This window comes from Ahaetulla prasina, chromosome 3 (assembly GCF_028640845.1).
Source record: "Ahaetulla prasina isolate Xishuangbanna chromosome 3, ASM2864084v1, whole genome shotgun sequence".
NCBI lineage: Eukaryota > Metazoa > Chordata > Lepidosauria > Squamata > Colubridae > Ahaetulla > Ahaetulla prasina.
Window position 1 is genome coordinate 128263770 of NC_080541.1, and position 13854 is coordinate 128277623.

General features: G+C 37.1%; 1 protein-coding gene across 1 annotated transcript in view; it reads left to right on the forward strand.

Moving 5' to 3' along the window:
• Positions 1–13854, forward strand: part of HMCN1 (hemicentin 1) — a 292886-nt gene that overhangs the window by 112682 nt on the left and 166350 nt on the right. The window contains exons 18-23 of the mRNA XM_058177873.1: positions 347–474; positions 2383–2527; positions 8742–8854; positions 9357–9516; positions 10566–10740; positions 13465–13592. Coding sequence (XP_058033856.1) covers positions 347–474; positions 2383–2527; positions 8742–8854; positions 9357–9516; positions 10566–10740; positions 13465–13592 — 849 coding nt within the window. The remainder of the gene's footprint in view (positions 1–346; positions 475–2382; positions 2528–8741; positions 8855–9356; positions 9517–10565; positions 10741–13464; positions 13593–13854) is intronic.

Consider the following 13854-nt stretch of genomic DNA (forward strand, 5'->3'; position numbering starts at 1 on the left):
GAAGATCTCGATAGTGTGGATAAATGCCAACTCCAATCAAAACATCTGGCTGACTGTGTGACCAATCATAATAAATAACCAAATAAAAATGGAAGTAGCATGCTGTAATAGATAACAGATTATTTTGGGATTCATGGTCTCCATACAGTGTGAATATAATCAGTGGTTCAGTAGTTTTATTTATAATTCAAGGTTAAAGTAAACCATTTTTAAGAAAAGTTTTGCAGTCTAGGATTTTTCTTAACTCCCTTGAGAATATGGCTTTTTTTTGATGCAGTTTTATAGGAACATAAACCATCCTTGTGTTCTGATCATTTTTTTCTTGTCCTGTCCCTCTTTGATATAGTTGCACCTCTAATTGCAATGAGTCCTGCAACAGCTAATGTCATTGAAGGACAGCAACTGACTCTGTCATGTATACTGCTGGCAGGGAACCCAATCCCAGAGCGAAAATGGATTAAAAGTAGCATGGTGGTAAGATAATTTTGAATATCCTTTAAAGTTTTCTACTTAAACTTACTTAAGTTTAAATACCAGCACTGTTTGATGGTGAAACAGTACCAAAAACATGAACTCTTATGAATAACAGCATTTCATTTCATTTCATTTCATTTCATTTCATTTCATTTCATTTCATATGCAGGTGGGACATAACTTACAGTATTGCATGAAGACTGTTTTCTGACTCAATGAAATTACCTGCTAGATGACTTGGGAAAGCCAGTTTAGTCTAAGCACTAGATACTTGTCCAAGTACATTTGGCAGGGACAGACTTCTTGAGAAGCAGGAAATAACTCTTATGGGACTCCCCAGAGTTCTTGCAAACTTGGAAAAATCTTATATAATAAATTATCATGATATTCCTAGGTTTCCTGTAGTTGTAATGTGATGCCTGCATTTTTGTGTTTGCTAATTTGCTATTTGACACCCATAAATTAACGCCATCTGGAAATTATTTCATTTGAATTGTGCAAAATTCTGTTTCTGGAGAAGAATTTGTGGTTACTTATCTACAAATGGGAGTGCAATGACTCAGCGGTTAAGAAGCTGAGCTTGTCAGCAGGAAAGCTGGCAGCTCCGGTGTGAGACCCAAGCACTACATGATAGGGCAAACTCCCATTCTTGTCCCAGCTCCTGCCCACTTAGCAATTTAAAAATATGAAAATACAAGTAGATAAATTCCCACTTCAGTGGGAAGGTAACAGCATTCCGTGTTTCACGACACACTCTATGCTGTGATGTGATGCCATGCTGACCACATGACTGCAGAAAGATCTTCGGACAATGCTGGCTTCCTTGGCTAAGTAATGGAGATGAGCACAGCTCCCTAGAGTCAGACACAACTGGACAGGGGAAAAGGATCTGACTGATGGCTTTGGTTTAAATTTGTCTCTAAGTGAGTAACTTCACCAGTTAGAGGTAAAGATAAACAGAAATATGTTGTTTCATTAAGCTTCCTTTCAGCTGCAGGTGTAATGGAGGATTTCTAATCAATTTTAAGATTCATGTAGAAGTAGTTCAACTTAATCTGTACACAATAATTATGTTTTCCTTTCAGGAGAATCATTGGTGTAGATAGTTTTACATATATAAAAATATAACTTAATTTTATCTCCCATAGAATGGTTTGTTATAGGATTGTGTGGATAAGCAGAAGTTTTATTACAATGCATGAACATTGCAAAGTGTATTTTTGCATATAATTTATAGGATAAAAGAATGGAAAGTCATGGAGAAAATAAGCTACACATTCCAGTTGCCCTGACAAAGACAGGAAACTCATTTTAAATATGTACTGATAATTAATTCAGTGAAACTATGCTACAACCAGAAACAAGAAAATCTGAACCATACGCTCCAGGAAAGTCTACAGACTTCAAAGGGAGATAATTCCATATGCAGCCCTTAGACTGAATCACTCTTTTTATCCCCTTTTGTATTCTTTTATGGAAGCCGTGAAAGGAGTAGAACTTTTGCTATATTCCAGTCGAAAAAGTAAAGCTTTGCGTATGATTTGAAGCCATTTATTGCTTCCTTCACTTTCCCAAGCCCTCATGTCTTTCATTTAGAAGAGGAAGACTGAAGTAAAAAGCACTTCCTGAACTCTGGATGATCCTGCACCTAAATGATGCAAAATGGGCTCTAGGTGTCTAGGTGCAAGAAAGAGGTAGTCATATGGGCTTCTTTATCTTCAAAGGTTGCCAAAAAAAACAACAACCCTCAAGCAAAATCAAACTCCCACAAGAATGCTCTTCTTTAAGTCGCCTTGCTGGAAAACATTGGTTAATTTAAAACAAAACAAAAGCAAAACCAGGTGTAAATGACCAGACTAAATGGAGAATGGATATAAGTCTTATCTGCCTTCCCCATTCCAACTCTAGGTGGTCCAGACTCCCTATATCAGCCTCCGGAGTGATGGGAGTCTTCACCTTGAAAGGATTCGACTTCAGGATGCTGGAGGCTACACTTGCATGGCCAGTAATGTTGCTGGGACAGACAACAAAACAACTGCTGTCAATGTCTTTGGTGAGTGAAACATTTAGAGTTATCCTTACTTTTCAATGTTAAGAATTCACTAGTACTCTATACATCCCATGATGATAGTAGATTGTTACTGAAATTGCACACTAAGTTTAAAAACTCTGCAAATGATCAGTTCGGATGACCGAGCAATGGCCTGTTCCTATAATCTGCCAGTCCCCAGTAGTCTACTAGTTGATGAGGAACAAGATCTGACATTTACCAGGAGCCAGAATGTAATCCTTGAGAGATTGCTTTCAAGTGAATACAGAAATGAATAGAACTGCCATCATGCAATGCACTGAAGTGCATGTTTTTACTCAATCCATCCTCTTCTTAATGTTTTCTACAGTGTTCATAGGATAATAAAAGAGAGGAACAATCAGTTGAAATGGAAAGCAAACTTTCCATTCCCACATTCTGCAATTTTGTCTCCTTCAGTTGGTTCACTGTTTGCTGTCTCTCTATTTTATTCTCTTGCCCTCAAAGTCCAAAAGAAATACATTAAACATCATTCATGAGAACTATAGTCTATGATCATGTCTTTTTCTTATATTTATCATCATAATAAGTAGTGTTCTGCTTGTCTTTGACTATAAAAATGTTTTGATTTGATTAGTAAGGGATAGTTTGTGGAGTAAAGAAATAAAACTTTCAAATACGTTTTGTGTTTTCAATTACAAATAGATCCAACACAACATATATTATGTAAATTTCTCATTTCATAGGGCAAGTATACCTAAGGAGTTTTGTTGGAATGCTGAAGGTAATAAACTGGTTCCAGCTGCTCATGAAATGCAGATGAGATGTGTTTGTGTGTTAAAATTCTTATGCATGCAGAATGTGCTAAACAGCTATGTGAAAGAAAAGTTCTTTGTATCCAAAAAAGGTCGTCAGAATACATTTTTTCCAGTGAAAGATCCATTGCATGAATTGCTTCAGAGTGAAAGAAGACATCTGTGTCTCACCCAGTGTGTAAGATGTTTTGATCATACAATGTTCTGGATAAATAGAACATGCGAATAAAAATGCCATCCAAAAATAGAACTTTTCTGTATGAATGTTTTGAAGTAATAATTGTTTCTGCAGGCATACTTATTTTTTAATTAAACAGAGGCAGATGAAAGAATTGTCCAAATGAGGTTTAAAAGGTTTGATCAAGGATTAAAAAGAACAAGCCAGTGAATGGGGTGTGTGGTTTAAAGAAACAACTAATATCATATTTTTAAAAAACGGCTATACTGATCACACTAAGCACAGAGGATTAGCTTTGTAACATCCCACCTTTTTTCAGTAGCTTCATTCATCATAATTAAAAATTAATTAAAAATTATGTAAAATTAAGAGATGAATTCTTGAAACAACCAATAAAATGCTGTCTTTTCTGCCTAACAAGGAGACAGCAAGTTATTTTTCGTACGTTTTTGCAAGTGAAGATTGTTTTTGGTAGCATGTTGGGATTTTAAGAACTGATAAAGTTGTGATAACTATTCAAGATATCAAAGACTTACAAAGACAAGAAGATTTTGAGGTAGAGATCAAATCTGCATATTTATACTAGTAACACCGAGATCCCTCAACAAAAGGAATAACAGCTGATAAGCTTCTTTGAAACATTTTTTTTATTTTTCAGGCATCAGAAGATCAGCAGATGGATATTAACTTCCATCCTTATCTTGCTGCAAAAGTTTTCTGCAGATCATTATGTAGTCTGTGAATGGGTAGCAATGATGTTCCATCCTTAAGATGACAATGTTTTGCATGCTTTCTGGAGGTATATCAGATGTCAATTGAGAAGCCACTTGTATGAAAGTTACTTTCTCATCTCTGATTGGAGATGATTATGATGTCCTTCCTTACTGTTGCTCTAACACAGCAGCTAAGTGTCTTTTGTGCTCACTTGCATTTCCCAAATTCTAGTGCATCTAAACATGCTCTGATAATGCTCAAATAAGAATAGCTTTCCCCTCCAGGGGAAAAAAGGAGTTTGTTCCTGGCCTTCCTGACCTACATGCATATTTTTATGGTTTAGCTAAGTGCAGAATGAAAAAAATATATGAGTGACTGGTTTCGGTAGAGGAAGATTGCTGTAAACATACAGTAAGCTGATGATTAAGGTAGTATATAAATACACCTGCATGTAGAATTCTTTTTGATGCTTTTATGCAAATGATGTGGGGGAAATGTGCAAAGAGAAATCTTTCTGGTGCTATAAGCTTAATGATGTTACTTAATGTCCACAAAAAAGATCATCTGAATAGTGTGGCAGGGATGAAATAATACATGTACAAACCAATCTGCGGCAACTTTATGAACAAGAAGATGCTAAACATCTAATGGAAGATGGAGAGAAGATTGGTTTCAAATGCTGTATCACCAGTGGTGGGATCCTTCCCGTTTAACAACCGGTTCGGTGATCACACAATTTCGTTGATCGTCAGAGCTACCAGTTCGCCTGAATGTAGGTCCCTGGGAAGAGAGGACGAGAACCCTTCAATGAGAAAGAGATGGTCCTCTCGGACTACACAAATGTGACAAAAATTCTCAGTATTAGAATAATGTTCATAATCTTACAGTGCTCAAGGGAAAAGCAAACTTTTATTTAGCAGGGAATCAGACGAGGGAAGGCTGGGCACATATCAAGTTAGATCTGGAATGGCTTTGGTGTCAGCACAGTGAATTGATTATTACAGCCATTTGGAAACATTCTAGATCTTTGTATTTTTCCTCAAATACTTGTCATGCTTTGGAAGTTATGTATGTCTTGCTTCTTCATAAGAAAACTTGCCAAAGAAATTTTACAATTGCTAATACATTTGTACTCTATTAGCATTGAAAAACATGTCTATAAGAATTCATGCTATAAGTCTTATTGAATATTTTATTTTATTTATTTTATTATTTTATTTATTTTATTTTTTATTACACTTATTAGTATTTTATTACACTTAGACACATTTTGGAGATTCTAATTTAAAGCCCCCTTTAAAGATTGCAAATCCCAATTCAAATTATTGATGATTTGTTGATGATGAGTTGATGATCAACAATGATTGTTGATGATTGATGGCAGAGTCCTCCAGTTGCAATACTCCCCCATTCCCAGTCTAGTGTTTATTTGTCCTTTGTTCTCCCTACAACCTTCATGTTCTTTATGACTCTCTGGACTGAGTGATATGAATGGGCTTTCAGAAGTTTACGGTGTATTGCAAAGGGTTATAATGAGCAGTGACCAGCAACATAAGCATGTGCACAGATGCAGACACACTTTTGTCGTGTCCACCTCCCCCTCTGATGACCGGGTCAATGAAGTCCGTATCAAACGTGGCAACGAAACCTCTGCAGCTTTGCCAAATTCCTTCGAGGTTTCTCAGGGCAGGCAGGAGTCCAAGTTGTGACTTCAGCAAACTAGATGAGACTTTGCTTGACTCAAGGTTGGAATGCCAAAAGCAGGTCCTTTATATAGGCTGTGGGGTGTGGCTCCATGACTCAGCATTTATCCAGGCCTGCCCCACCCTTCCTTCTGCTGGTGTCGCCTCTCAGATCTCCAGAAGCGAGGATCCTCCCACTCTGAATTGTCTTCAGCTGTCTCTACTGTCGGCATCTGGGAAAGGGAGGGGTCAGAGGGAGCAAGTCCGGGTAATTGCACCACTTGGCTGACTTCCTGCTCTGACCTGCGTAGAAGGACCACACACTGTATGAGTGAGCTGTATTGGATTTCTGTTTTCACTCCTTGACTCCTCTCCGGGCCGGGGGCTGGGGGCATGACAGGCTGTTCATCTTCATTATCAGACTCGGGAGGAGACGGGAGGGGCCCGGCTGAGGAGGACGAGGTATAACAACTTTGCAAGAAAAGAGAGTTTGCTTGTAATAAGTCCAGGTCAGTAAATGGGAAACCTGGTGAAGGCTTAGGGTTTTCATAGAAATGTTGGTGAATGAAGGTCAAAGGGACAGAATTTCTGACTACTTGGATTTCAAAGCTCCAGTGCAAAGGGCCTGGTTACTGGTTACAAGGAACCCTGGTATAGACAACCACTGGGGAGGGAGTTCTCTTAAGATTGGTGCCTCTCTTGCCTGATAAGGAGGTGTGTGGAGCACTTCTGCTTTGTGCTTTGTGTCTGTGTGGGTCAAGCAGGCACTGAATGGTTGAATTTGGACTCTCTTTGTTCCACCACCAGCACAGCTACTCTGGATGATTCCAGGTTGCCTTCTCAGGTGCTCAATTGTTTGCTAATTCCTAAGGCTAACATTTGTCTGACATATCTAGAACAGGTTCTTCAGCATCAGAATCTTCCAACTCTATGTTGGGCACAAAGTTGGAAGATTCATCACTTTGGAAGTGATGTAGAGATAAAAGAGAGTAATCATGTGGGAGATAGGTAAGATCCATGTTGAGCTAGTCATGGATTAAATCCAAAGAATGCAGATATTTTGTGAAATTGTATCTGCCAGACAAACTCCTAATTCATGTGATATAAAGGAGGGAAGACAGGAAGCACAATCAGACTTGCAAGATTGTGTTAGTATAGCCAATCTAAATAAAAGCAATTTTTAGTCTTCTGTGGAGTTTGTTTCTTGGTCTGGTCTACCTCATAGGGTTGACAAAAAGGGTTTAAAAGAGTTCAGGCTCTGGTTATATTACCTTATTTATTCTCATTAAATTGGGAGTTTTCAAGGTGTATTTGTAATTCCATAGGATGTGTACTTCTACAATATTGCAGAATAGTCCTGTAAATGTGTATGATTGTTGTATTTTATTTATTTTAGTTGTATTTATTTTATTTGGCTATTTGTGAAGTTATGAACTAATTTTATTGGATAGATTGTAATTATTGTGGATGAATAATGTGAATTTTCTTTCATTTGTACTGCACTGTGATGTTACTGTTACATATTTTAAATTTGCTCTACTTACAACTTAATTCCATTCTAAGATTCTCCTGTGCAAATGACTCACAAATCCGATTTATAAAAATAAAGCTGTATGTTTTTGCTTTAGTTATCATTCAGCATCACTTTCTTCTCTCCTATGTTTATACAGGAAAGTTAATTTTGTAATAGGATACCATCTGCTTGTTAATTTTATTAGCTATGGCTTAGGTCAGCAGGCCACAACCTTTTGAGCACCAGGGACTGGTTCCATGGAGAGAGGATTTTCCACAGACTGGAGGGTGTGTGGTTTCATAAACTGGCTGAATCTCATGGATGGGGGTTCGCTTGTTTGTGCAGCCTGGTTGCTAGCATGTCACAGACCAGTGCCAATCCTTGGATCGGGGATTTATTTATTTATTTTATTTTGTCACAACAATATATGTAGGTATCATACAAAAGATTATATAGTATATAAACACATATAAGAGTAAATATAAGGAGGTATAAGCATATATATAGGAAGAAGAAAAGAAAAAAAACAATAGGACAGGAACGGTAGGCACGTTTGTGCGCTTATGCACGCCCCTTATGGTCTTCTTAGGAATGGGGTGAGGTCAATAGTAGAAAGTTTTTGGATAAAACTTTTAGGATTATGGGAAGAGACCACAGAGTCAGGTAAAGTATTCCAAGCACTGATGATTGGGGATCCCTGGCTTAGGGAATCAGGAAACCTAAACCAACAAATGTGTTATTAAGTTTTGTGTGTGAAACAAAGGAAGACATTCCTTGTTATCTAATCTAAATATAAGGCATAATGCAGGAATGGCCATCTTTGGAGCCTGGGGACATATTTGAGAAGACATTACAGGTACACTTATGAAGTGGCCACATGGGAGATTTGTTTGGCTGTGAAATGATTGCCATAGTGGACACAGCCACTCACAAAAACCCTTTATCAGAAGGTGAACTAGCAGATCTAGTCACATTCTTTCATTGGATCTTTGTGGAAATCAATTTTACATAGATACAGATATGGTGTAAGAAGTGACTACTTAGCAGCATGCCAGCTTCTCATTTAATGTTTTTAATTAAAATAATCTTTTAAAAAGTCATGTGGGACAGAGAGTCTGGTGGGTACCAAAGGAATATTTTTCATCACATCATTGACTGTGGCCCTTACATTACCTATATCTGCCATTACGTCTAAAAAAAAGACTGAAACTTAAAAAAATATGATGGAATATCTTTGTTAATAGATTGTGCCTTATAATAAACAGCAACATCAGACATGTAAAATAACATGTAATAAGAAATAATTTGTAAGATATTTGCATATTTGTGTTTTCAGTTCCACCCATAATTCAGCATGGACAACAGATCTTTAGTACTATAGAAGATGTCCCAGTTACATTGCCTTGCAAAGCCAGTGGAGTTCCTAGGCCATCCATAGTATGGTCCAAGGTAATTGCAGTGTTTTGATAAACTGAACTGGGACCTTTAATGAGTTTATGTACTTAAAATATTGATAGCCTACACTGTCTCTAGACAGCATATGTCACCATTTAATAGTCCCAAAATATTGAGAAGGCATAAGATAGGAATGCTATCTTAAGGCATCTAATTAAGTTTGCTGCCTCCTAGTTAGGACAACAGTGCAAGCTTTCAGATTAAGCTTGTCTAATTGTTAAATGTAGTTTAGCAGGTACTTTTCAGAGCTATAGATTTAAAACAGTGTAAAAAGGAAGGACAATTCTCAAAGGAACATTTGAGACTAACTCTTAGTGTAAACTGAGCCAGTAATAACGGCAAACTCTGTAAAAGAAAACAGCAATGATACTATGACTTTGAAGCAAGCTGTGAAGATGCTGAGTTACACAGGCCATTATTAAGACATACTCTGGCAGTTTTTACTTCATGTTCCATTAAAAAAAAAGTTCATTTTTATTTTACTCTCTTTTTACAGAAAGGAGAAGTGATTCCTCCCAGCAGTTTAATGTTTTCTGCTGGGTCTGATGGAAGTCTTCATGTGGTTTCTCCGGGAGGTGAGGAATCTGGGGAATACATCTGCACTGCAACCAATGCAGCAGGTTATGCCACACGGAAAGTACAGCTGACAGTCTATGGTAAATAAAAATGAAAGTGCAAATCTGTCTAAGAACAAAGTAGTGGGGCTCAGTCTAAAATTTCAAGTCTGCAAATAGCATTTGAAACCAGGAGAACAGAACCATCTTGAAGTTGTAAACAAACAAGAGGCAGTGGGGAATTTATTATAGTTTGTAATCAAATTATAATGTTAAATTTAAATGCAAGTTAAACCCCTTCTAATTGTTGCTCCAGCCCACCCAATTTTTTTTTGTCCTGGCCTGCCTACTTTTGTAACATCACTTTTAGTATGCCAGTCAAAAGCTAAGTATGGCCCTCAGCCTTAAAAGATTGGGCATCCCTATTCTATATAGAACTGTCAATATCAGTAATGATTTGGAGCTAAAATGTGTCATAAGAACCATTTCATGATAACTGCCTCCTGTTCATTCAACTGGTTGATGTGATTTAGCTGCAATGGCTATAGACCTCTTTCCCTACTATTCGCTATAACTTTTGTTGAATAATACAGCTCTCCCCATAATGTTTATTATGATAAAAAAAAACCTTTTATAGGTATCACTGCATAAGCAGGATCCTTTTCAGGAGACCATTCGGTAGGATAACTGTGTGGTTTACCCCTCCTTCCTTCCTACATTTATTCCACTCGGAGAGTAAGTGTCCATACTAACAGGAAGTTTTGACTGGAGTTTATATTTGGGGTTAGATTCATTGAGGTGACTTTGGAACAATAAATAGTATTTCATTTTATCTTCCCATGTGCTCTGACCACAACTGCTTTTTGTAATAATGTCCACATTTATCAGGAATGTTCTGTTGGCACAGGAACTGTGATTTCAGGCAAATATCCTCTCTCCTCTTGTACTGGAACTGTATACAACATATCCTCCTCTGTTAAAAGAGGCCTTGGCCCTTTGGAAAGTTTATCTTGTGTAAGTAGAAGTGGGAACAGAAGGATTGAAAGAGTGAGCCGTTTTGCTTACAGAACAATTGGAGTTAACCCACTAACCTGAAATGAGATATTATTGCAAGAGCCAGTTAATAATATAATGTGCATGTTTTGTTTTAGTAAAACCAAGAGTTTCCAGACCTGGAAATCAGCAAGGAAGTTCATCAGATAACCCAATTGAGATGTCAGTAACAGCTGGGGAAGAAGTGACACTTCCCTGTGAAATGAAAAGTTTGCCACCCCCGATCATTACCTGGGCTAAAGAAATGCAGCTTATCTCTCCATTTTCTCCACGGTAACTTTTATATCATTTCTTAGTTTACTTTGTTTGAATTTATTTATTTATTTATTTTATTTTAATTTATTTATTTTGTCAAACACAACAATATATATAAGTATAAGCATGAAATAACCAACAAATTGAATACAGCCAAAGGGGACATTAGGACAGGAACGGTAGGCAGCTGGTACTCTTATGCATGCCCCTTACAGACCTCTTAGGAATGGGGTGAGGTCAACAGTAGATAGTCTTTGGTTAAAGCTTTGGGGATTTTGGGATGAGACCACGGAGTCAGATAGTGCATTCCAGGCATTAACAACTCTGTTCCTGAAGTCATATTTTCTACAATCAAGATTGGAGCGGTTCACTTTAAGTTTAAATCTATTGTGTGCTCGTGTATTGTTGTGGTTGCTGAAGTAGTCTTTGACAGTAAGGACATTGTAGAAGATGATTTTATGAGTTATACTCAGGTCATGCCGAAGGCAGCGTAGTTCTAAATTTTCTAAACCCAGGATTTCAAGTCTGGTGGCATAATTTCTATACAGGTTGTCTCACTGATGTGATCAGAGGCTGCTGATAACTGGACTTTGTATGGATTATTAATATACACCAAGAATTGAATGTTCATATTACACTTTGATGCAGTCCCTACCTATTTAAAGGATAATGGAAATTTAATAGGTGTAGCATATTGTCAGTGTCCTATGCAATCATTTGGAATCTTTTCACAACGTGATGTTCTCTAGATGTGCTAAATTGTAGTTTCCATATAGTCTGGACCAGGGGTCTCCAACCTTAGCAACTTTAAGACTGGTGGACTTCAACTCCCAGAATTCCTCAGCCAGCTTTGGCTGAATTCTGGGAGTTGAAGTCCACAAGTCTTAAAGTTGCCAAGGTTGGAGACCCCTGCTCTAGACTGTAATTTCCATCATCCTTGTAAACCATCATTATAAGATGAATACTAAATAAAGATAACAGAAACATTTATCAAGAATGCTGTTTTCAGATCTATATCCTTTGTATGTCTCCCTTTGAAAATACTTACTCTGTTTCCCCTAAAATAGGACCCAACCAGAAAATAGGTCCTAGCATGATTTTTCAGAATGCTCGTAATATAAGCCCTACGCCTCAAAAATAAGCCCCAGTTAAGATTGTCAGCCAGATGGATGCATTTATTTATTTATTTTTATTTACATTTATATCCCGCCCTTCTCCGAAGACTCAGGGCGGCTTACAGTGTATAAGTGTATTTGCATGTATTTCCCCCCAAAATATGACCTAACAAGAAAATAAGCCCTAATGTGTCTTTTGGAGCAAAAATTAATATAAGGCTTGGTCTTATTTTCAGGGAACGTTTTTTTTCTGGCAAAGAATATCTTTGTGAGGAAGCATCAAAAGGCCTGGAGCTTTGGCTTATCTCAGAAATTCATAATGAAGTCATGTATTTTGCTGGCATTTTGCCTTGTTGTTGACTCTTTAAACAACACATCCATTGTAAGAACTGGGTCACTAAAGGGATGATTAGAAGTTACCTCTACTGTTGGTATTTCTTACTTCTCCCCCTTTCTTATCTTGAATCCTTTAAGGAAGAGTTCAGTCTGGAAATGAGAGGGGACTGAGTTTGGCAGCATCAATGTTGGTAGTCACTGATAGGCAATTAATTTGATTATGGCATTAATGGATTTTATCTGTTCTATCTTGTAGGATTGATGGGCGTTTTTGTCATGTATTATTCCCTTTTGGCACTAGATAAGAGTTAACAAAATTCAAGAGAGATCGGATTTAGATCATTTGTGAGAATCTAGCCTGATTCCTCTCTTGACTTTCTCCCCCAGACTCTGCCAGTCCTTCTCCTCCCATAAAACTAGAAAGCTTTCTAGGTCTTTCTTCATCAGCTCAGTCTCCACAGCGACCATGTAATCTGCATTTATTGACTTACAATATTTATACACCACTTTTCATTATAATAGAAGTATTGCAGTTGACAGAAACATGGTAGTCTTCATTTATCTTTACGAGTCCACACAGGTTTTGCCCTAGTTCTTCCTTTTATTATCTTTAGATTTAATAAAATATGCATTGATTTGAGAATACATGAGGAGCCATTAAATTTATTTGTCGTTAGAATTTTTTTGTTGTTGTTGCTATTATTAGTTAACAGAAAGATGCACAGAATACGGTGGGCACTTGGAGTATTGCCACAGCATTTCAATGATTAAAAGTAATCGGATACAGTAAACTGTTTTAAAATTGTCAAAAATAAAGTTCAAAACTACGCTAAAAATAAAATAGAATAAATAATCTTTTGGAATAAATTCTGCAAGTCAGAGAGTATCATCCCAAAGGCACCATTTCTGATTGGTTTGTTTTTTTGATAGAGACCATCAGAGCAACTTTTGAATCCCTAGCACATATACTGTTTTGGTATCTTTGAGGGATGCATTTTTTTAAAAAATGTAAAAGAGGATAGAAAATGCCTCCAACTTGGTTGTTAATTGGATTCGAAATGGAAGTCTGCGGACTGTTGACTTTTACTTCATTCCTCAGCTATGCAGAAGGAAGAAGTCAGAGGGCAAGAGCAATTAAGGGAAAAAATGGAAGACCAGTCTGTACAAAAGTAATACTGAACAGATGTGCAACATTTATTATTAATGCTCCTGTAAGAGACTTTATGTTATTATAAATATTTATAGTCATCTATATTTCCTGTGGGGTTTTTTTTCCATCTCCCCCTCCCAGACATACCTTACTCTCTTCAGGCTCAATGAAGATCACTGAGACATTGGTATCAGACAGTGGCTTGTACATCTGTGTGGCCACAAATATTGCTGGAAATGCAACCCAAAAAATAAAACTAAATGTACACGGTAAGAATTCTCTGCTTTCAATAATAAATATTGAATTAAATTAATAATGGGTATTGAATGAATTAGTAACTCAAATAATATTAACTTAATTAAGTATGAGTAAGGTTACTGGCATCAGATTAAAATTGGATAGGGGGGCGAGGGAGTCCCGAGGCTGTACTTTAGTTATTATGTACTGTATGTGCTTAGGGGAGAAGATTAATAATAGTATCAGAACTTTATTTTTCAATATTTTTTCAGTCTGTCTTTTGGCCCAGTAAAT